At 47.8% G+C, this 21,034-nt stretch overlaps 1 protein-coding gene across 4 annotated transcripts; it reads left to right on the forward strand.

Moving 5' to 3' along the window:
- Window positions 1-906: 906 nt before the first annotated feature.
- On the forward strand, window positions 907-20,228 carry CCDC12 (coiled-coil domain containing 12). Of its 4 annotated transcripts, none has more exons than XM_073551176.1 (7): window positions 907-1,100; window positions 10,275-10,333; window positions 16,075-16,154; window positions 16,231-16,292; window positions 16,413-16,447; window positions 16,846-16,922; window positions 19,841-20,228. In XM_073551176.1, exons 1-7 carry the CDS (start codon window positions 1,023-1,025, stop codon window positions 19,918-19,920), a joined length of 471 nt encoding a protein of 156 aa, XP_073407277.1. In that variant the 5' UTR covers window positions 907-1,022; the 3' UTR covers window positions 19,921-20,228. The 4 variants fall into 4 exon arrangements, with proteins under 4 accessions (XP_073407277.1, XP_073407278.1, XP_073407279.1 ...); XM_073551177.1 differs by having other exon boundaries at window positions 942-1,100; window positions 10,275-10,361; XM_073551178.1 differs by having other exon boundaries at window positions 1,065-1,205; window positions 10,275-10,361.
- The last annotated feature ends 806 nt before the right edge of the window (window positions 20,229-21,034 follow it).

Genomic DNA, 21,034 nt, shown 5'->3' on the forward strand with positions numbered 1-21,034 from the left:
AGCATCACGGGGGATTAGATACACGGCTGAGCATCACGGGGGATTAGATACACGGCTGAGCATCACGGGGGATTAGATGCACGGCTCAGCATCACGGGGGATTAGATGCACAGCTCAGCATCATGGGGGATTAGATACACGGCTGAGCATCACGGGGGATTAGATGCACGGCTCAGCATCACGGGGGATTAGATGCACGGCTCAGCATCTGGGGGGATTAGATGCACGGCTCAGCATCACGGGGGATTAGATACACGGCTCAGCATCATGGGGGATTAGATGCACGGCTCAGCATCTGGGGGGATTAGATACACGGCTCAGCATCACGGTAGATTAGATACACGGCTCAGCATCACGGGAGATTAGATGCACAGCTCAGCATCACGGGGGATTAGATGCACAGCTGAGCATCACGGGGGATTAGATACACGGCTCAGCATCATGGGGGATTAGATGCACGGCTCAGCATCTGGGGGGATTAGATGCACGGCTCAGCATCTGGGGGATTAGATACACGGCTCAGCATCACGGTAGATTAGATACACGGCTCAGCATCACGGGGGATTAGATGCACGGCTCAGCATCTGGGGGGATTAGATGCACGGCTCAGCATCTGGGGGGATTAGATACACGGCTCAGCATCACGGTAGATTAGATACACGGCTCAGCATCACGGGGGATTAGATGCACGGCTCAGCATCTGGGGGGATTAGATGCATGGCTCAGCATCTGGGGGGATTAGATACACGGCTCAGCATCACGGTAGATTAGATACACGGCTCAGCATCACGGGGGATTAGATGCACAGTTGAGCTCGGTGTTTCTCTCACTTTCCTGCTCAGCTGATCGCTGCAGCCGATTTACTCCGCCATCCATTACTCCGCCATCCATTACTCTTCCTTATTTGTTGCTCCATCTCCATGGCATCTTAGTGCAGCGCTCTACGTATCTGGCCTTGCATCACGTGGTGCCGGGGCTCTGCTGTGATTGGCGGTGCTGGTGGCGCGCTGCATTGTGGGAAGATGGAGGGAAATGTGGGCAAATTGGAGGAAGCGGCGCTGAAGAGGAAGGAAAAACTGCGGGAGCTGCGGAGAAAGCGGGTGAGAGGCCGGGAGGGCGGCGGGCCGTGACCGGGGAGCGGCCGGCTGTGACCGCGGCCTCATATCACTGACAGAGCCGCGGTAACCAGCAGGGCTGTGGAGTCGGTAAGCCAAACCTGCGACTCCGACTCCTCAATTTCCCTCACTCCGACTCCCACACATATTGCTTATATTTAAGTGAAAAATTTATTGTAGTACAATGTGAACCTCAGACATTTAATCATTTCTATGATCCAATAATCAAGATATTTAGATAGAACAGAATATATATTGGTGTACTACCCAGTTTTCATTCTTTTTGGTACAGATACGATATGGATAATGGATATATAGAGCAGATTTCTAATCTGCTTTTGCTATTGAAAACATTATCTATGAGCTCAAAAACCTTTCAGGTGATGCGGTTTTTTAAAAAGATGATCAACTTTTGCAGCTGAATAACGTATCCTCAAAAAACGCAGGAAAAACGCTGTGTGTGAATGTAGCCTTAGATCAGGAATAGAACAGCCATTTATAGGACATTTCATAACTTTCCCAAACTCCTATGAAAAAATATTCAGCACATCCTGCATTGAACTACTGTACCCAATTTATTATATATTTTAGGAGTCGGTCCATTTTATACCGACTCCAACTCCGACTCCACCAAAATGAGCACCGACTCCACGACTCCGACTCCACAGCCCTGGTAACCAGGTCTGGGCTGTCGTGGCTCTCACACCAGTTCTGGTTTTGACATTTTGCCTCCGAGAACAACTTCTCCCATCATCCCGGACAATGTGGAGATGATGATTCCCCCATGATGGAGACCAGGTGACAAAGGAAAGTGAGAGCTCGGGGTATGTGCACATGCTGCGGATTTTTCCACACTGATTTGCTGCAGTTTGAAATCCGCAGCATGTCAGTTCTTTCTGCGGATTCCTCAGCGGTTTGCCACCTATTCCATTGTCCAGGTGTCAAACCGCAGGGAAAACCGCAGGTGAATCCACACTGTGTGCACTCATCCTAAGAGTTTGAGTGACTCAGGACCTGAGAAGCCGCGGGATCCTGGGCAAGAGGCGAACCCAGAAATTACTGCAGGAGAGAAGCAGAACGTGTCAGAAGTGACGGCGCCCCGGGGTGAGGGGTCCCCGGGCTGTGGAGTGAGGGCCGTGGGGTCCCCGGGCTGTGGAGTGAGGGCCGTGGGGTCCCCGGGCTGTGGAGTGAGGGCCGTGGGGTCCCCGGGCTGTGGAGTGAGGGCCGTGGGGTCCCCGGGCTGTGGAGTGAGGGCCGTGGGGTCCCCGGGCTGTGGAGTGAGGGCCGTGGGGTCCCCGGGCTGTGGAGTGAGGGCCGTGGGGTCCCCGGGCTGTGGAGTGAGGGCCGTGGGGTCCCCGGGCTGTGGAGTGAGGGCCGTGGGGTCCCCGGGCTGTGGAGTGAGGGCCGTGGGGTCCCCGGGCTGTGGAGTGAGGGCCGTGGGGTCCCCGGGCTGTGGAGTGAGGGCCGTGGGGTCCCCGGGCTGTGGAGTGAGGGCCGTGGGGTCCCCGGGCTGTGGAGTGAGGGCCGTGGGGTCCCCGGGCTGTGGAGTGAGGGCCGTGGGGTCCCCGGGCTGTGGAGTGAGGGCCGTGGGGTCCCCGGGCTGTGGAGTGAGGGCCGTGGGGTCCCCGGGCTGTGGAGTGAGGGCCGTGGGGTCCCCGGGCTGTGGAGTGAGGGCCGTGGGGTCCCCGGGCTGTGGAGTGAGGGCCGTGGGGTCCCCGGGCTGTGGAGTGAGGGCCGTGGGGTCCCCGGGCTGTGGAGTGAGGGCCGTGGGGTCCCCGGGCTGTGGAGTGAGGGCCGTGGGGTCCCCGGGCTGTGGAGTGAGGGCCGTGGGGTCCCCGGGCTGTGGAGTGAGGGCCGTGGGGTCCCCGGGCTGTGGAGTGAGGGCCGTGGGGTCCCCGGGCTGTGGAGTGAGGGCCGTGGGGTCCCCGGGCTGTGGAGTGAGGGCCGTGGGGTCCCCGGGCTGTGGAGTGAGGGGTCCCCGGGCTGTGGAGTGAGGGGTCCCCGGGCTGTGGAGTGAGGGGTCCCCGGGCTGTGGAGTGAGGGGTCCCCGGGCTGTGGAGTGAGGGGTCCCCGGGCTGTGGAGTGAGGGGTCCCCGGGCTGTGGAGTGAGGGGTCCCCGGGCTGTGGAGTGAGGGGTCCCCGGGCTGTGGAGTGAGGGGTCCCCGGGCTGTGGAGTGAGGGCCGTGGGGTCCCCGGGCTGTGGAGTGAGGGCCGTGGGGTCCCCGGGCTGTGGAGTGCGGGCCGTGGAGTTGAGGGGTCCCCGGGCTGTGGAGTGCGGGCCGTGGGGGTGAGGGGTCCCCGGGCTGTAGTGAGGGCCGTGGCAGACAGCAGCCATCATATGAAGCCACATATCTCTATGTTCTGTGCGCTGTCCTGACAATAGTCTGACGACAATGTGACGTGAGAGACAATCGGACTCCTCTGCCGCCGCTGTCCTCCCTGCTGGCGCTCGGTGCAGGGACGCGACGTCTGCCATCGGTCACAGACACCTCTCGTCCTCTCCCAGTGTGTAGTATCGTATGTGAATACACGGTGACTGTGAGGGGAGCAGCGCACAATAGGGTTACATACAATAGGTTTGCTCCCCTTGGGTGGGTGTGTGAAGACACAACCACTATAAGGCCTTGTGCACACTTTGCAGATTTGGTGCAGAAAATATTCTGCCTCATTTCTCTTCTGTGTTTTTGGCAGCGGTTGTCACCATTGACCTCACTCAAATCAGTCAAAAAACGGAAGTAGCAAAATCGTACCAATAGCGCGCGTCTTTGCAGCTGCGTTTTTTCCTGCCGAGAGCTGCAGAGAGTTCTGAATGCATTTACTCAATGTCCGCCCATAACCTAAAGGCTGAGATCTCGCGCTGCCATTGATCCGTGTGGGAAGATGCGTCAGATGGAAATGACCAACACAGGATGAAACATGTTGAATAATTGTCTGCGCTGCTGGAGAGACGTCTCTTGATGCGATATCTCAGGTCCTTTATTGTTTCACTGCAGCACTGACATCTCTATCAAGTGTAAAAAAAAAAAGGTTTATTTTACAATAGAATGTGCTGAGACACAGCAGTAAGCTTCCTGGTGGGGTGTAATGGAGGCCGATATACAATTTCACCTTTGTCCATTATAAAGCAAAAATGACCTGGAAATCACCCTGCACAGGAGTAAGACTACGGCCATATTAAATTATTTTTTTTTAACCCCTTTCTGCCATGAGACGTACTATCCCGTCCATGTGCCCTGGGACTTAATCCCCAGGGACGGGATAGTACGTCTCAGCGATCAGCGGCGCCCATGTGGTGAGCGCCGCTGATCGCGGCCGGGTGTCAGCTGATTATCACAGCTGACACTCGGCACAATGTGTCAGGGGCAGTCACGGACTGCCCCGACACATTAACCCCTTGCACACCGCAATCAAACACAATCGCGGTGTACCGGGGGTTAAAGGGAAGCATCGGCAGGGAGGGGGCTCCCTCCGTGCTTCCCTGAGCCCCGCACAGCAGCGCAATGTGCAGCGCTGCTGCGGGGGGCTCCTTCCCTACAGGCCCCCGGATCCAAGATGGTGACGGGGGCCTGCAGGGAGCTGGCTTCCTCAGTGCCTGCAAAGCGCAGTCACGAGTAAGCCTTGTGCAGTGCCTGTGACAAATCGCTGATGTCACAGTGATCTGTGATGTGACAGATCAGCGATTTCCCACCTGGGACAATGTAATAAAGTAAAAAAAAAAAGTTTAAAAATAATTTTAAAAAAATCGCTACATAAATTTTACAAAAAATATATATTCCCTAATTAATTTTTTGGAAATAAAAAAAAAACAAACAAAAGTACACACATTTGGTATCGCCGCATCCGTAACGACCTGCCCTATAAAACTGTCCCATTAGTTAACCCCTTTAGCGATCCCCTTAAATAAAATTAAAAAACGAAGCAAAATATGATTTATCATACCGCTGAACAAAAAATGCAATAACGCGCCATCAAAAAGACGCATATAAATATCCATGGTACCGCTGAAAACATCATCTTGTCCCGCAAAAAACGAGCCGCCACACAGCATCATCAGCGAAAAAATAAAAAAGTTATAGCTCGCAGAATAAAGCGATGCAAAAATAATTATTTTTTGTATAAAATTGTTTTCATTGCATAAAAGCGCCAAACCATAAAAAACGACCTAAATGAGGTATCGCTGTAACCGTACCGACCCGAAGAATCAAACTGCTTTATCAATTTCACCGCACGCGGAACGGTGTAAACGCACCCCCCCAAAAGAAATTCATGAAACGCTGGTTTTTGTTCATTCTGCGTCCTAAAAAGCGATCAAAAAATGTCACGTGCCCGAAAATGGTACCAATAAAAACGTCAACTCGTCCCGCAAAAAATAAGACCTCACATGACTCAGTGGGTCAAAATACGGAAAAATTATAGCTCTCAATATGTGGTGATGCAAAAACTATTTTTACAATAAAAAGCGTCTTTTAGTGTGCGACAGCTGCCAAAAATAAAAACCGCCATAAATAGTAAATCAAACCCCCCGTTATCACCCCCTTAGTTAGGGAAAAATAATAAAATAAAAAAATGTATTTATTTCCATTTTCCCATTAGGGTCAGGGGTGTGTTGGGGTTCGGGTTGGAGTTATAATTGGGGGTTTCCACTGTTTGGGCACATCAGGGGCTCTCCAAATGTAACATGGCGTCTGATCTCAATTCCAGCCAATTCTGCGTTGAAAAAGTCAAATGGTGCTCCTTCCCTTCCAAGCTCTGCCATGCGCCCAAACAGTGTTTTACCCCCACATATAGGGTATCAGCCTACTCAGGACAAATTGCATAACAACTTTTGGGGTCCAATTTCTCCTGTTACCCTTAGGAAAATAAAAAATTGGGGGTAAAAATATCATTTTTGTGGAAAAAAATGATTTTTTTATTTTCACGCCCGGGCGTTCTAGACTTCTGTGAAGCACTGCGGGGTTCAAAGTGCTCACCACACATCTAGATAAGTTCCTTGGGGGGTCTAGTTTGGAAAATGGTGCCATTTGTGGGGGGTTTCCACTGTTTTGGTACGTCAGGGGCTCTCCAAAGGCAACATGACACCTGCAGAGCATTCCATCAAAGTCTGCATTCCAAAACGTCACTACTTCCCTTCCGAGCCCCGACGTGTGCCCATACAGTAGTTTTCTCCCACATATGAGGTATCTTCGTACTCAAGACAAATTGGACAACAACTTTTGGGGTCCAATTTCTCCTGTTACCCTTGGGAAAATAAAAAAAATTGGGGACTAAAAGATCATGTTTGTGGAAAAAAATGATTTTTTTATTTTCACGCCCGGGCGTTATAAACTTCTGTGAAGCACTGGGGGGTTCAAAGTGCTCACCACACATCTAGATAAGTTCCTTGGGGGGTCTAGTTTCCAAAATGGTGTCATTTGTGGGGGATTCCACTGTTTTGGTACATCAGGGGCTTTCCAAACGCGACATGGTGTCCGATCTCAATTCCAGCCAAAAAAAAGTCAAATGGCGCTGCTTCCCTTCCGAGCTCTGCCATGCGCCCAAAGTTATTTACACCCACATATGGGGTATCAGCGTACTCAGGACAAATTGCACAATAACTTTTAGGGTCCTGTTACCCTTGGGAAAATAAAAATTGGGGATGAAAAGATCATTTTTGGGGAAAAAATATGATTTAATTGTAACGCTGTACATTATAAACTTCTGTGAAGCCCTTGTGGGTTCAAAGTTCTCACCACATATCTAGATAAGTTCCTTGGGGGGTCTAGTTTCCAAAATGGGGTCACTTGTGGGGGGTTTCCACTGTTTAGGTACATCAGGGGCTCTCCAAACGCGACATGGCGTCCGATCTGAATTCCAGCCAATTTTGCATTGAAAAAGTCAAACGGCGCTCCTTCCCTACTGAGGTCTGCCATGCGCCGAAACAGTGGTTCCCCCCCCACATGTCAGGTATCCGCGTACTCAGGACAAACTGCACAATAACTTTTGCAGTCCAATTTCTCCTGTTACCCTTGTTAAAATAAAAAATAAATTGAACCTGAAGTGTTTTTTTTTGTGAAAAAAGTTAGATGTTCCTTTTTTTTTTTTTAAATATTCAAAAAATTCCTGTGACGCTCCTGAAGGGTTAATAAACTTCTTGAATGTGGTTTTGAGCACCTTGAGGGGTGCAGTTTTTAGAATGGTGTCACTTTTGGGTATTTTCTATCATATAGACCCCTCAAAGTGGCTTCAAATGTGATGTGGTCCTAAAAATAAAATGGTGTTGCAAAAATGAGAAATCGCTGGTCAACTTTTAACCCTTATAACTTCCTAACAAAAAAAAATTTTGGTTCCAAAATTGTGCTGATGTAAAGTAAACATATGGGAAATGTTAGTTATCAAGTTTTTTGTGTGCCGTATCTCTGATTTAAGGACATAAAAATTCAAAGTTGGAAAATTGCGGAATTTTCGCCAAATTTCAGTGTTTTTCACAAATAAACACAAGTTATTTGAATGAAATTTTACCACTAACATGAAGTACAATATGTCACGAGAAAACAATGTCAGAATCACCGGGATCCATGGAAGCGTCCAGAGTTATGACCTCATAAAGGGACAATGGTCAGAATTGTAAAAATTGGCCCGGTCATTAACTTGCAAACCACCCTTGGGGGTGAAGGGGTTAATTGGTGAAGAAACTTCAAGACTTGCTAAAAAAATGGCCGTACGTGTTTTACTTGTCTATCAATGAAACTCAGCGGGGGCTTGTTTTTTGCTTATGTATTCGTAGGTATGGTTTTGGGGTCCATAAGACCTGTACTCGATGGTCTTGGTGAATGCAGTGTGTGTTGTTTTTTTTTTTTTTTTTTTTTGTAATAAGATTTACTGTTCAGGTTAAATGTCATGATCCCAGTGCAGGTTCTTGAGCTGCACACCGGGGGTTAATGTCTGGAGCTCAGTGCAGGTTTTGACCTGCACACCTGGGGTTAATGATTGTGGCCTCTTTCTGGTTCTGTGAGAGCTTCTTAAACCCCTGGGAAGCTCCAATCCCTGCCAGTTATACTTTTGCCTTTGGCCTAGTGTGCTGACCCCCGTGTGCCTGTTTGTTGTTATAGCTTGTTTATATGGTTCTGACCCGGTTCTGTTTCCCGTTGTGAGTTTTCCTGTTGATTTTTGTACTGCGCTACCCTCTCTGTGTACGACTCATTGCCTGTGATCTGACTACTCTCTGCTCGCCCCTCTTGTACCTTGCAGCTATCTCTGTGTGTGTTCATTGGCTACGTCCTGACTATCCTCCCTGTCTATGCCCCCTGGTAACGTTGTCTCGCAGTTACCCTGCTAGGAGTTCTCGTGCAGCTCCTGGCTCTGTGGAGTTTAGGCCACGCCCCCAGCAGTCACGTGATTCAGGTCCTGCTGTTCTGAAGTACGCACCTACTCGGCTGCTGCCCGCTCCACAGGTATCTTTGAGCACAGTTCACTTTACTCGGGACACACACAGGCACTGGCTCAGTGAGCAAGTTCAGTGCGGTGTTCCTGACATTAAACTTTCGATTTTCATGTGACTTTTAGGGATATAACAAATAGATATGGTTGTGGAGGGTTTTTTTTTTTTAATTGGGGGTGAAAAGTAGATTGATTTAAAAACTTAAGTTTCTTTTTTTTTTTTTTCCTTGAACCATTGATTGTCTGATAGCTTGTGCCGCATACCACAGTATCATAGTATATGATCATGGTCTCCTTTGAAGCACAGAGGAGGACTGGGATAGAACGATGGAGGTCTTCATTGGTGCCCCACAATTGTATCATGGGGGTGGTAATAGGAGCCGTCCTGCTCCCCTCGGCTATGATGTAATTTACATGCCATAACAGAAGACTGACTGGCACATCCAAGTTAGTGTGACTAGGTGCACACTAGAAGCCGCCCCCTCCAGATACAGAATTGCGCTTCATATATTTCACATTGACATGCTTTAGCACGATAGAGTGCAACTTTTTTTGTACGTCATTTAAATGCCACAGTTAGAGATTGCCAGTGGCGTCTAAACAGTTAACAGCTGGAGTGCGGGTCCTGAGCCCCCTTCACATGCACTCACCCCAGCACAGGACGTACAGATACTTCTATATGTGTGAAGGGGTTTAATGTATACTGAATGGCTGATTATATTACACAGTGCACGTCCTCCCTGATAGTGTGGGGGCAATGCGGACCCCCTGTGCAAGGTCCATGTACACTAATAGGACTAGTAGTTCTCTAATAAAAGTTCTTAAACTTTCTCATAGCCTGTGGAGGAGGCAGATTGCTCCTCAGGACGGACGTTTTTTATATGTGCCTCATGATGGATGTATCGCCGGTACTTCTCACAGCTGAGGGTTTGTGACACTTGCATTCACTGTAGGTCCCCTATGCACCAAACGCACATCAGCAGCCACACAAGTCTTTATCCTGTGCAGACCCTGGCAGATTGTACTGGAACTGATACTTTGTCGCAAACCCTCAGCTAGGAGATGTAGTGGGTCACGTGCGGTTTCAGGTTCCAGATACTAATAGCAGAGGTAGTGCGAATAGTCGGGAATTAAATAAGTCTCTTAATTTCTGAGCTTCTCCTGGTTCGGAGGTCGTGGAGGGTCTTCAGCGCGGACGTCTCTTATGATACATAATCCCCTCGTTCTGTGTGGGAGGAGGCGCAGGATGTGTGCGGGGAGATAGACGGCGACTATGGAAATATCAGCGGCCACTTCCGTCACATGATCCAGTGCAGATAATGCTCCTAAAGCAATGAGGGCAGGCGACCTGGGACCGCTGACATTAGACTGATGGGTCCGTCACGTGCACCGTCTGCACTGTAGGGTATATGAATGCTTTGTATAAATGAGATATGTGGAGATTCGGGGGGGGGGGGGGGGTCCTTCTGTCTTTCGGGTTGGGGTTACACACCACCATGCTTTACAGTGCCGTAAGTGACCTGGTGGCGGCCGTGCTCTCCTCTGATTGGGATGTGAATGTTATGGCAGAATCTGCGTCACATCCTCAATGTGTGGACTTGGTCTTATACCACAAGACGCACCGATGTTGGGTAAAGTATGGAGGTCACTGTTTTTGCAGAAGCGAGAGAGCGCCAACAGTGTGGCTGTGTCCGGCACACAACTGTGCGGCATCTCTGACCCGTCTTATCCTATTTCTTACAGTTACGAGAAGATGGCGCCATGGACGGAGAGGAGCCTGAGGACAAGGAAGAAAAACACCAGTCAGTTCCTCTGCAATATATATAGTGTGTATGTAATATATTCACGTACAAGGCTGAGTCAGAAATAATCCGCACTCTGGATGTGCAATTTATTTTAGGGTATGTGCACACGGAGTTTTTTGCCTCTGTGGATTTGCCTGCGGTTTTTCCCTTCAGTTTTACATCTCATAATGGATGAGGTGTGAAACCGCAGCGTTTCTGCACACAAGAATTGACATGCTGCGGATTGTAAACCGCAGCAAAACCGCGCGGAAAAATCTGCAGCATGTGCACAGCGTTTTCCAGTTTACCATTGAAAACAATGGTACTGTACAACGCACCTAAATCTGCTGCGGACCCGCAGCTGCAGAAACTCTGCGGATCCGCAGCAGAATCCGCACCGCGTGCACCTAGCCTTAATCAACTAACAGACCAAACAAATACTTCCTTTTTAATACACTTTGTCCATTCGCTTTTGTATTCCCTCACTAAAAAATGTTTTAGGCTGAGGTCCGAGCCAGGAATGCTCCGCTGTCCTCGCCTCGTCTTCAGACGTGAATCTTCAAGCAGATAATAGTCCAGAGTAGAAGGAGGAAGCCCTAAAACACCTCAAAGTCCAGCTCCTTCCTCTCAGCTGACACTTGTTCGACCTTCCTGGAACTTCTCCTCCATTCACACACTTAATTATGACCACTTTCTCCATACTGTGCACAAATATCGGCACCAGACGTCCTCAGACCACAAGGAAGACTCCCCACACACTCTTGTCTCATGCAGATCACGAGTGCTGCCACCATTGTTTTCCACCCACAGGACCTGACAGAACGCATCCAAACCTGCACAGCAGCGACCGGAGAGACTCGTACAGGCAGCGCTGATGAGACAGAAAATTTAATGTAACCAGAGTGCGGAAAATTTTTAACTCTCAATTATTTGTATAATGTGGTGTGTATGTATATATATATAGATATCCTGTATACCATCATGGCTGACAGCGTTGACACCCTTGAAATTGTTCCAGAAAATGAAGCACTTCCCCCGGACCATTATTGCAATTTCAAATGTTTTGGATTGAACAACACACAAAAAAACAGAAAAAAGGCAAATTGGACATAATTTCACACACAACCCCAGAAATGATCCAGACAATATTGTCAGCACCCACTTTAATATTTGGTTGCACCCTTTGGAATAAATAACTGCAATCAATCGCTTCCTATAATCAACGAGCTTCTTACTCCTCTCACCCGGACTCTTGGACCACTCTTGTTTTCCTTACTGCTCCAGGTCTCTCATATATGAAGTCGTCTTCTCCCAACAGCGATTTGTAAGATCTCTCCACAGGTGATCACTGGGATTTCCATCCAGACTCATTGCTTCCACTTCAGAACTCTCCTGCGTTTTGTTTCTCCATTTTCTGGGGCTTCATGAAGTATGTTTGTGTTCATTGTCCTGCAGAAAGACCCATGACCTAGGACGCAAACCCAGCTTCTGACACTGGGCACTACATTGTGATCAAAATCCTTCGGTAATCTTCAGATTTCATGTTTTGCACAATCAAGGCTCCCAGAGGCAGCAAAACATCCGTGAACCTCCACAATATCTGACTGTAGGTCCTGTGTTCTTTTCTTTGTAGGGCTCATTTTGATTTGGTAAACAGTAGAATGATGTGCTTTACTAGAAAGCCCCATCTTGGTCTCATTTGTCCACAAGACCAGTTCCCAGAAGGATTTTGGCTTACTCATGTACATTTTGGCAGACTGTAGTGTAGCTATTTTATGTCCCTGTGTCAGCAGTGGGGTCCTCGTGGGTCTCCTGCTATAGTGTTTCATTTGTCACATGTCGACAGTTCAAGCTGACACTGATGCCCCCTGAGCTTGAGTTTCTTTGGACCTTGATTGCGGCTGTTTATCTACCATCCGGACTCTCTTACGTTGCAACCTTTCTTCAATTTTTCTTTGTCCACATCCAGAGAGATTAGTTAGTGTGTTGGGTTGTAAATTTCTTCATTAAGTTGCGCACTGTGGACAAAGGGACATGAAGATCTCTGGAGACTTGTAACCTTCAGATTGTTGATATTGTTCAACAATTTTGGTCCTCCAGTCCTGGGACAGTTCTCTCCTTTATATGTTCTCCATGTTTAGTGTGGCGCACACACAGACACAATGCAAAGTGTGTGATTTTCATGTTGCCTTCACCTGTTACTTGCCACAGGTGAGTGTGAATGAGCATCATGTGCTGGAAACAAAGTTATTTACCCATAATCTTGGAAAGGTTCCAACAATTTTGTCCTGCCCATTTTTGGGGTTTTGTGTGAAATTATGTCCAATTTGCCTTTCCTTCTGTTATATTTTTTTTTTTGTTGTTCCAATACCACACAAAGGAATTAATCGTGTAACTGCAATAATTTTTTTGGAGAAATACTTCATCTTCTGGAACAATGCCAAGGGTGCCAACTCTCTGCCATGACTGTATCATGTATGCATTCACCATGTATGTAAGCTATATATGATAGCGAGAAAAGTTGTGGAGAATGCATTAATCGTTGATTTTTGGTTTCTCATTCGGCCCCTCATCACCGCTGTAAATCCCCACCCACCCCCACTGCCATCTGCCTTAACTACCATGTGACAGAGCGACCGGTGGTGCAGAGCTCCCTGTTACCAGTGCGGTCCTGTAATAGAAGGCCCTCGGGGTAACAAGTCCATCCATGACATTCCTTCCTCCTGAATATTCCCCATCACCTGTGAGTTATTTTATTGAGAAATGGAAGGAACTGGAGCAACTCGGCTGTGAAGTGGAGACCCCGTAACATTGCATAGTGGGGGTGCTGAGGAGCAGAGGGCAGAAAAGTCACCACCGCTCTGTTTGTGCTGACACTGCAGAGTCCAGACCTCCTCTGGTGTCAGCACAAACACTGCGCCCCCCACTGGGAGCTTCATGGCAGAGCAGCTGCATGCAGCCGTACATCACCAAGCACAAGGATGGAGTCATGTAAAGCCGCCACCACTGGACTCTGGTGGAGACGTGCTCTGTGCAATGATGGATTGCACTTCTCTATTTGCTTCTGATGGGGGAGGCTGGGTTTGATGACTCCTGGAGGATGCCACTCCCTGAATGCATTGTGCCCCCTTTACAGATGGTGGAGGGAGATAATGTTGTGTGCTGTTATCAGGGGGCGGCCTTGGACCCTCATCTCCAGGGAAGGGAAATCTTCACCTTCAACACAAGACATTGTGGACAATTGTAGCTTCAGTTTTGGGGAGACCCTGATCTATCCCCCATGTGTGTACTCAATGCACAAGCTCCATACAGACATGGGGGGGGGGGGAGACATAAGCGGCCGCACAGTGCCCGGTCCCCAGCCCCATCCTACAGTGGGTACAGAAAGATTTCAGGCCCCTTTATATTTTTCACTCTTTGTTTCATTGCAGCCATTTGGAAATTCAAAAAAGTTCATTTCTTTCTATTAATGTCATTAATGTACACTCTGCATCTCATCTTGACTGAAAAAAAATAAGTGTAGACATTTTTGCAAATTTATTAAATAAAACAAAAAACTGAAATCTCACATGGTCATAAGTATTCAGACCCTTTGCTCAGATACTCATATTTGTCACATGCTATTCATTTCCTTGTGATCCTCCTTGAGATGGTTCTACTCCTTCATTGAAGTCTGGCTGTGTGTAATTAAACTGATAGGACTTGATTTCTAAAGGCGCACACCTATCTATATAAGACCTCACAGCTCACAGTGCATGTCAGACCAAATGAGAATCATGAGGCCAAAGGAACTGGCCAAGGAGCTCAGAGACAGAATTGTGGCAAGGCACAGATCTGGCCAAGGTTACAAAAGAATTTCTGCAGTACTCAAGGTTCCTAAGAGCACAGTGGCCTCCATAATCCTTACATGGAAGAAGTTTGGGACCACCAGAAGTCTTCCTAGACCTGACCGTCCAGCTAAACTGAGCAATCGTGGGAGAAGAGCCTTGGTGAGAGAGGTAAAGAAGAACCCCAAGATCACTGTGGCTCAGCTCCACAGATGTAGTAGGGAGATGGGAGAAAGTTCCACAAAGTCAACTCTCACTGCAGCCCTCCATCAGTCAGGCCTTTATGGCAGAGTGGCGTGACGGAAGCCTCTCCTCAGTGCCAGACATATGAAAGCCAGCATAGAGTATGCTAAAAAACACATGAAGGACTCCCAGACTATGAGAAATAAGATTCTCTGCTCTGATGAGACGAAGATAGACCTTTTTGGTGATAATTCTAAGCGTTATGTGTGGAGAAAACCAGGCACTGCTCATCATCTGCCCAATACAATCCCAGCAGTGAAACATGGTGGTGGCAGCATCATGCTATGGGGGTGTTTTTCAGCTGCAGGGACAGGACGACTGATTGCCATTGACGGAAACATGAATGCGGCCAAGTACAGAGAGATCCTGGATGAAAACCTCTTCCAGAGTGCTCTGGACCTCAGACTTGGCCGAAGGTTAACCATTAGTGATGAGCGAGTATACTCGTTACTCGAGCTTTCCGAGCATGCTCGGGTGCCCTCCAAGTATTTTGACGTGCTCTGAGATTTAGTTTTCATCGCCTCAGCTGCATGATTTATGGCTGCTGGACAGCCTGCATACACGTTGGGAATTCCCTAACAAACAGGCTTTCCTCACATGTATTCAGCCTGTCCAGCAGCCACAAATCATGCAGCTGCATCGACAGAAACTAAATCTCCGAGTACGCTAAAATACTCGGAGGTCACCAGAGCATGCTTGGGGGAAACTGAGCAACGAGTATACTCGCTCATCACTATTCACCATCCAACAAGACAACGACCCTAAGCACACAGCTAAAATAACAATGGAGTGGCTGCAGAACAACTCTGTGACTGTTCTTGACTGACACAGCCAGAGCCCTGACCTAAACCCCAATGGAGCATCTCTGGAGAGACCTGAGAATGGCTGTCCACCAACGTTCACCATCCAACCTGACGGAACTAGAGAGAGTCTGCAAGGAAGAATGGCCGAGGATCCCCAAATCCAGGGGTGAAAAACTTGTGGACTCATGGCTGTACTAGCTCAGAAGGTGCGTCTACTCAACACTGAGCAAAGGGTCTGAATACTTATGGCCATGTGAGATTTCAGGTTTTCTTTTTTAAGAAATTTGCAAAAATTTCTACATTTCTGTGTTTTTTTTTTTTTATAGTCAAGATGGGGAGCAGAGTGCACACTAATGAGAAAAACATGAACTTTTCTGAATTTACCAAATGGCTGCAATGAAACAAAGAGTGAAAAATGTGAAGGTGTCTGAATACTTTCCGCACCCACTGTATCTGCAGAGGAGCGACTCCATATTATGTCTATGGGTGTAGGATGGGGGGGTCAGACTATAGGGGGGCACATACTTTTCTCCACAGTATGTAATCACATATACTATATACTGGTGGAATTTACATAAAGGCCATCTTCACATGAGTATAAAAATTGCCCAAGTTTCATCAAGAAAATTCCAGATTTTCTTCTCTTGATGTTTGATCATTTCCTCGACTGTTTACAGTTTGATGTTGCAGAAATGCGATGTGTTCGTGACCAGGTTCTGCACTGCGGCTCCGCATGGGGTGTGCTTTCTTCCGCATGGGGTGTGCTTTCTTCTGCACACACTCATAAACGTCATTGGGTGACTGAGCCTCATATGAAGGAAACTAGGAGACTTGTGATGGCTGCAGACGAGCGACCCGTTTCCTTATTGTGCCTCATTTCTTGCAGGGAGCTGAAGCTGAGGAATTACACCCCCATGGACGAGAACCTGAAAGAGCGGCAGATCGCGCAGGCCAAGCCTGAGTCTGGTGAGTGTCGCGCGTCAGGGGGTGCAGCGCCCATGCCCTGCCTATAACCTCACTCCTGTCTCATTGTTCCCTCTAGTGGAGGAGAAGGTGAAGGAGCAGTTGGAGGCCGCCAAACCGGAGCCCATCATAGAGGAAGTGGTGAGTGCCCAGGGGCCACATAGGAGGGTCACATGGGCCACAGTGTATAGGAGGGCTCCTACTACTACTCTGTGTAACATCCAGGAGTGTAACCACCATCATTATATTTTTGTTTTTCAGGATCTGACGAACCTCGCCCCCCGGAAGCCGGACTGGTGAGTGCTCGGCTGATGTCATACGCTGGCGAGGACGAGGAGGCGTGATAAGGCTGTGACAATATTCGGCCATTTGTCCTACAAACCTCTGTTCTGTTTCCTTCTATCCCAGCATTGCCCAGATGCAGCCTGCAGTGTAAAGAATAGAGGTTTTCAGTCTGGTTGTCATGTACACAGAAGGGTCTCTGCCACTTTCTTGTTCTCCCAATATCGTGTAACGTGTGTCAGAGAGAGAAGTGCGCTTACACCAAGGCTGAGCCCATAAACCCCACCATTCGTTACACTGCAGGCTGACAAGTAAAATTGGTTGCAATAAAGAGAGATTTATAGTAAAGCACGGAGAGGATTATTTCTGGCTTCGCTCCGGCCTGGACTCCTTGTGTCCTTCTATTCTTCAGGGATCTCAAGAGAGACGTCGCCAAGAAGTTAGAGAAGCTGGAGAAGCGAACGCAGCGAGCCATTGCGGAGCTCATCCGTGAGTTTTTCCACCCAACACCTCCACATTCAGCAAATTAGAGCCAAGACATGCTGTCCTCATTGCAACATCGAGCCCAGCTACTGCTCCCTGTTATCAGCCATCATAGGCTGAGGAGAGAGAGGCCGATTGTATCCTATCAGCCCCTCTGATAATGCTCCAGTATATAGTGCTGAGCGAGTGTACTCGGGTATCGTGCTGTCAGAGCGTTCGTGGGTGTTGTCCCAGTATCTCGGGCATGCTTGAGTAATATGTTGGGTAATCCCCGCATGTGTTGCAGCAGCGGGGACTGGAACATATTACTCAAGCACGCCAAAGATACTCAGACAACACCCGAGCATGATCAGATAACACCTTACCGAGCACAATTGCTCATCACTACTCGAATACTGATGTACTGTACAGCGCCTTGAAAAAGTTTTCATAAACTTTTCCACATTTTTTTTTTTTTTTTTTTTTACATTAAACCCAAAAACGTATTTACAGCAACAAAGTGACAAGTATTTGTGACATGTAAAGGAAATGATATAGGGTTTCCTTAATATTTTACTGTTATAAATCTGAACATTGGGAGATGCATTTGTATTCAGCCCAAGTCAATATTTTGTAGGGCCACCTTTCTCTGCAGTCACTGCTGCAGTCTTTTGGGGTCTGTCTCTTCAGCTTTCTCTGCAGTCTTTTGGGGTCTGTCTCTCCCACCTTTCTCTGCAGTCTTTTGGGGTCTGTCGCTTCAGCTTTCTCTGCAGGCTTTTGGGGTCTGTCTCTTCAGCTTTCTCTGCAGTCTTTTGGGGTCTGTCGCTTCAGCTTTGCACATCTAGCGGTGACATTTTGCAGCTTCTTTGCATACTCGCTCTTGCTCAATGAGATTGGATGGAGACGTCTTATCGGCAATTTTCATGTCTTGTCTGGACTGTGACTGGACTGTTCACACTTGAATATACTCTGATCTTAACCCTCCATTTGTAGCTCTGGCAGGAGGTTTAGGGCTCATACTCACTTGCGAGAGACTCGCACGATTCTTGTGCAAATCTCTCGCATGAAAACCAGGCTCTGCCGCCAGCACTGGGACCAGAGCGTGCGGCTGCATAGAAATGCATGTAGCCGCACGCTCCGGTCTGAGTGCCGGCGGCAGTGCCTGGTTTTCATGCGAAAGACTCGCACGAGAATCATGCGAGTCTCTCGCAAGTGAGTATTAGCCCTTAGAGTCGTCGTCGTCGTCCTGCTGGAAGGTGAACCTCCGCCCCAGTCTCAAGTCTTCTGCAGCCCCTAACAGGTTTTCCTCCAGGTTTGCCCTTTGTTTTGCTCCATCCATCTTCCCAACACCTGTGACTAGGTTCCCTACCCCTGTGAAGAAAAGCCTCCCCACAGAATGAAGCTGCCACCACCACCATGTGTGATGGTGGGGATGGTGTTTTCAGTGTGATGTGCAGTGTTAGTTTTCCCCCATATATATAGAAATTCACTGCACACTCCTTTGAAGATTGATGCAAACTATTTCACCTGTAATATTTCAGACATATGCACAAACATGAAGGGGTGCAGGTAGATATGTGACACAGATTTTTATTTTTTATTTTTATTTTTTTTTTTTATGTTTTGACCCTTCCAGGGCCTTATTCATAATGATGTTTGGTCCAGTTTGTAAACGGGCGTTCGTGTGCCTTTGTCTCTTATGCCTGGCATTTTATGTCAGATGAAATAAATATAGTACTTGCATCTACAAAGGAGCGTGTGGTGAATTTCTATCTACATATTGTGGGGATTGCATGTCACATTCCACCAGCACTTTGCATAACTCAACTGAGTGCTCGCCAGTCTGCCTTCCTTAGTTTTCTGCCACACAGAGCACTTTGCATTTAGCCCTTAAAGTTCTCCTTTGGTCTCCTCTGACCAGAGCCTCCTCTTCCACATGCTCACTGTGTCCTCTGCATGAGACTTTTTATGACTTCTTGCCACTCTTCCATAAAGTGCAGATTTGTGGAGCATAGGGCTAATGGTCATCCTGTGGACAGATTCTCCCACCTGTGCTGTGGATCCCTGCAGCTCCTCCGGTGACCATGAGCCTCTTGGTTGCTTCTCTAATTATTCCACTCCTCGCTTCGGATGTCAGGTTAGCGTTAGGATATTTCTGCTGGCTTTCAGTTGTGCCCTTACTCCTTCCATTTTTGGATGATGGATTGAGCAGTGCTTTGTGAGATTTTCACCGCTTGAGCTTTTTTCTATAACCTAACTGTGTGCCTTCCTCTTCTCCAGAACTTTATCCCTGACCTGTCTGGTGAGCGCCTTGGTTTTCATCATGCTGCTCTCCAACAAACCTCTGAGGCCTTCACAGAACAGCTGTAGTTATACTGAGAAGAAGTCACACCCAGGTGGACACAGTATACTAATTATGTGACTTGTGGATGTGATTGGTCACTCAGGAAAATATTTAAGGGCATCAGACTACAGGGGACTGAATACAAATGCACCTCATAATGTTCAGATTTATATTTTAAAAATGGTTACAAAACCTTGTTATTTCCTTTACACGTCACAAATACTTGTTACCTTGTGTTGGTATCACAGAAAATCCAGCTCATCAGAAAAAAATTTATTTGACTCAAATACTAAAATAGTCAAAAATAGAAAAGACCAGGAAAAGCTAATCAAATATAACAATAATACTACATACTAGGGCGTATAATACCCAAAGTGTAAGTGTGGAGTGTTCGCTCACCCTATTGCTGCCCTGTGAATCGTCACTTCCTGAGCTGGATTCTGTAAACTCGTCACTTGGTAAGTTTATCACAGACAATCACAATAAAATATGGGTTTGAAGACTTTTTCAAGGCACTGTAACCTCCAGACATTACAGGATATGTGACTGATATCTCCCCCCCCCCCCCTTATAACGCTGTTGTCGGCTCTCTTTTTGGCAGGGGAGCGATTGAAGGGACAGGAGGAGAATCTCGCCGGCGCGGTTCAGTCTGCAAAACAGGAGAATGAGGATTCTGACTGAGTGATGAGATCGGAGCGGACACCGGATGGCTCCGCGGTTTCTTTAGTGATGGCAGCTCCGGTGAGGTCATTACCTGCCCTGATTCTGGATCATCACATGATACGGGGGGCGCAGTGGTCTCACCAGTGTCTTGGGAGCGATGTGATCCTTGCTGCCCAGTATATAAGTCTGGTCTGCAGCGGCCGGGGAGATTAACACGAGGTGAACGCAGCCGAGAATTTTGTATTTGTATATGAGAATTATTTGCCCAAATTTTTTAATTTATTTTATTTTTTTTTTTATATTCAATAAACTCAAAGAAAAGGAAATATTGTTTCAGTTATGGAAAACGGGAGAGAGTGACGGAGGATCAGCAGTGAACAGTCTCACCCCTGTGATATACAGGATATAGGGCACTGTGTACACTGCTCACACAAGGTTAGGGATACTTGGATTACGGGCAAAAATTATGGGAAACGTAAAAACTTATCTCTCCAGTGATTTGATCCTGACGGTCGGCATTAAGTAGAAGCAGCGATGATCTCCTCATATCAAACAATTTATTGAAAGAAAAGCCGACAAGTTGTGGTCTATACCAACAAAATGTCAGCGTCTCAGTAACTTGTCCCGTGGCCTGGAGCATCAAAAACAGCTGACAACGGCGCCTCCTGCTGTGTACAAGTGGAGTTATTGTATGTGGAGTTATTTGCACAGATCCAGGCAGTCCCACCATTCAACACCAGAGACGCTCTCACAAATCACTTAACCATCTGCTCACTCTATCTTCCTTCTCCTAGTCGCAGGAGACATTGCTCCCATCCCTGGTCCCTGGATGTTCCCTCTCTGATTTTGAACCAGTCACAGAAGAAGAAGTAAGCAGGCTCCTTGCATCTTCTCGCCCAACTACTTGCACCAGTGACCCATTTCCGTCACATCTCCTCCAGTCCCTTTCCTCTGCTGTCACCCCTCACCTAACTAAAATATTTAACCTCTCTCTCTCTTCTGGTATTTTTCCCTCATTTAAGCATGCCATCATACATCCACTACTTAAAAAAACATCCCTCGACCAAAACTGTGCCGCTAACTATAGACCTGTCTCTAATCTTCCCTTCATCTCTAAACTCCTGGAACGCCT

The sequence above is a fragment of the Dendrobates tinctorius genome, unplaced genomic scaffold, assembly GCF_039654945.1.
Source record: "Dendrobates tinctorius isolate UK_male_01 unplaced genomic scaffold, ASM3965494v1 ptg000173l, whole genome shotgun sequence".
Classification (NCBI taxonomy): domain Eukaryota; kingdom Metazoa; phylum Chordata; class Amphibia; order Anura; family Dendrobatidae; genus Dendrobates; species Dendrobates tinctorius.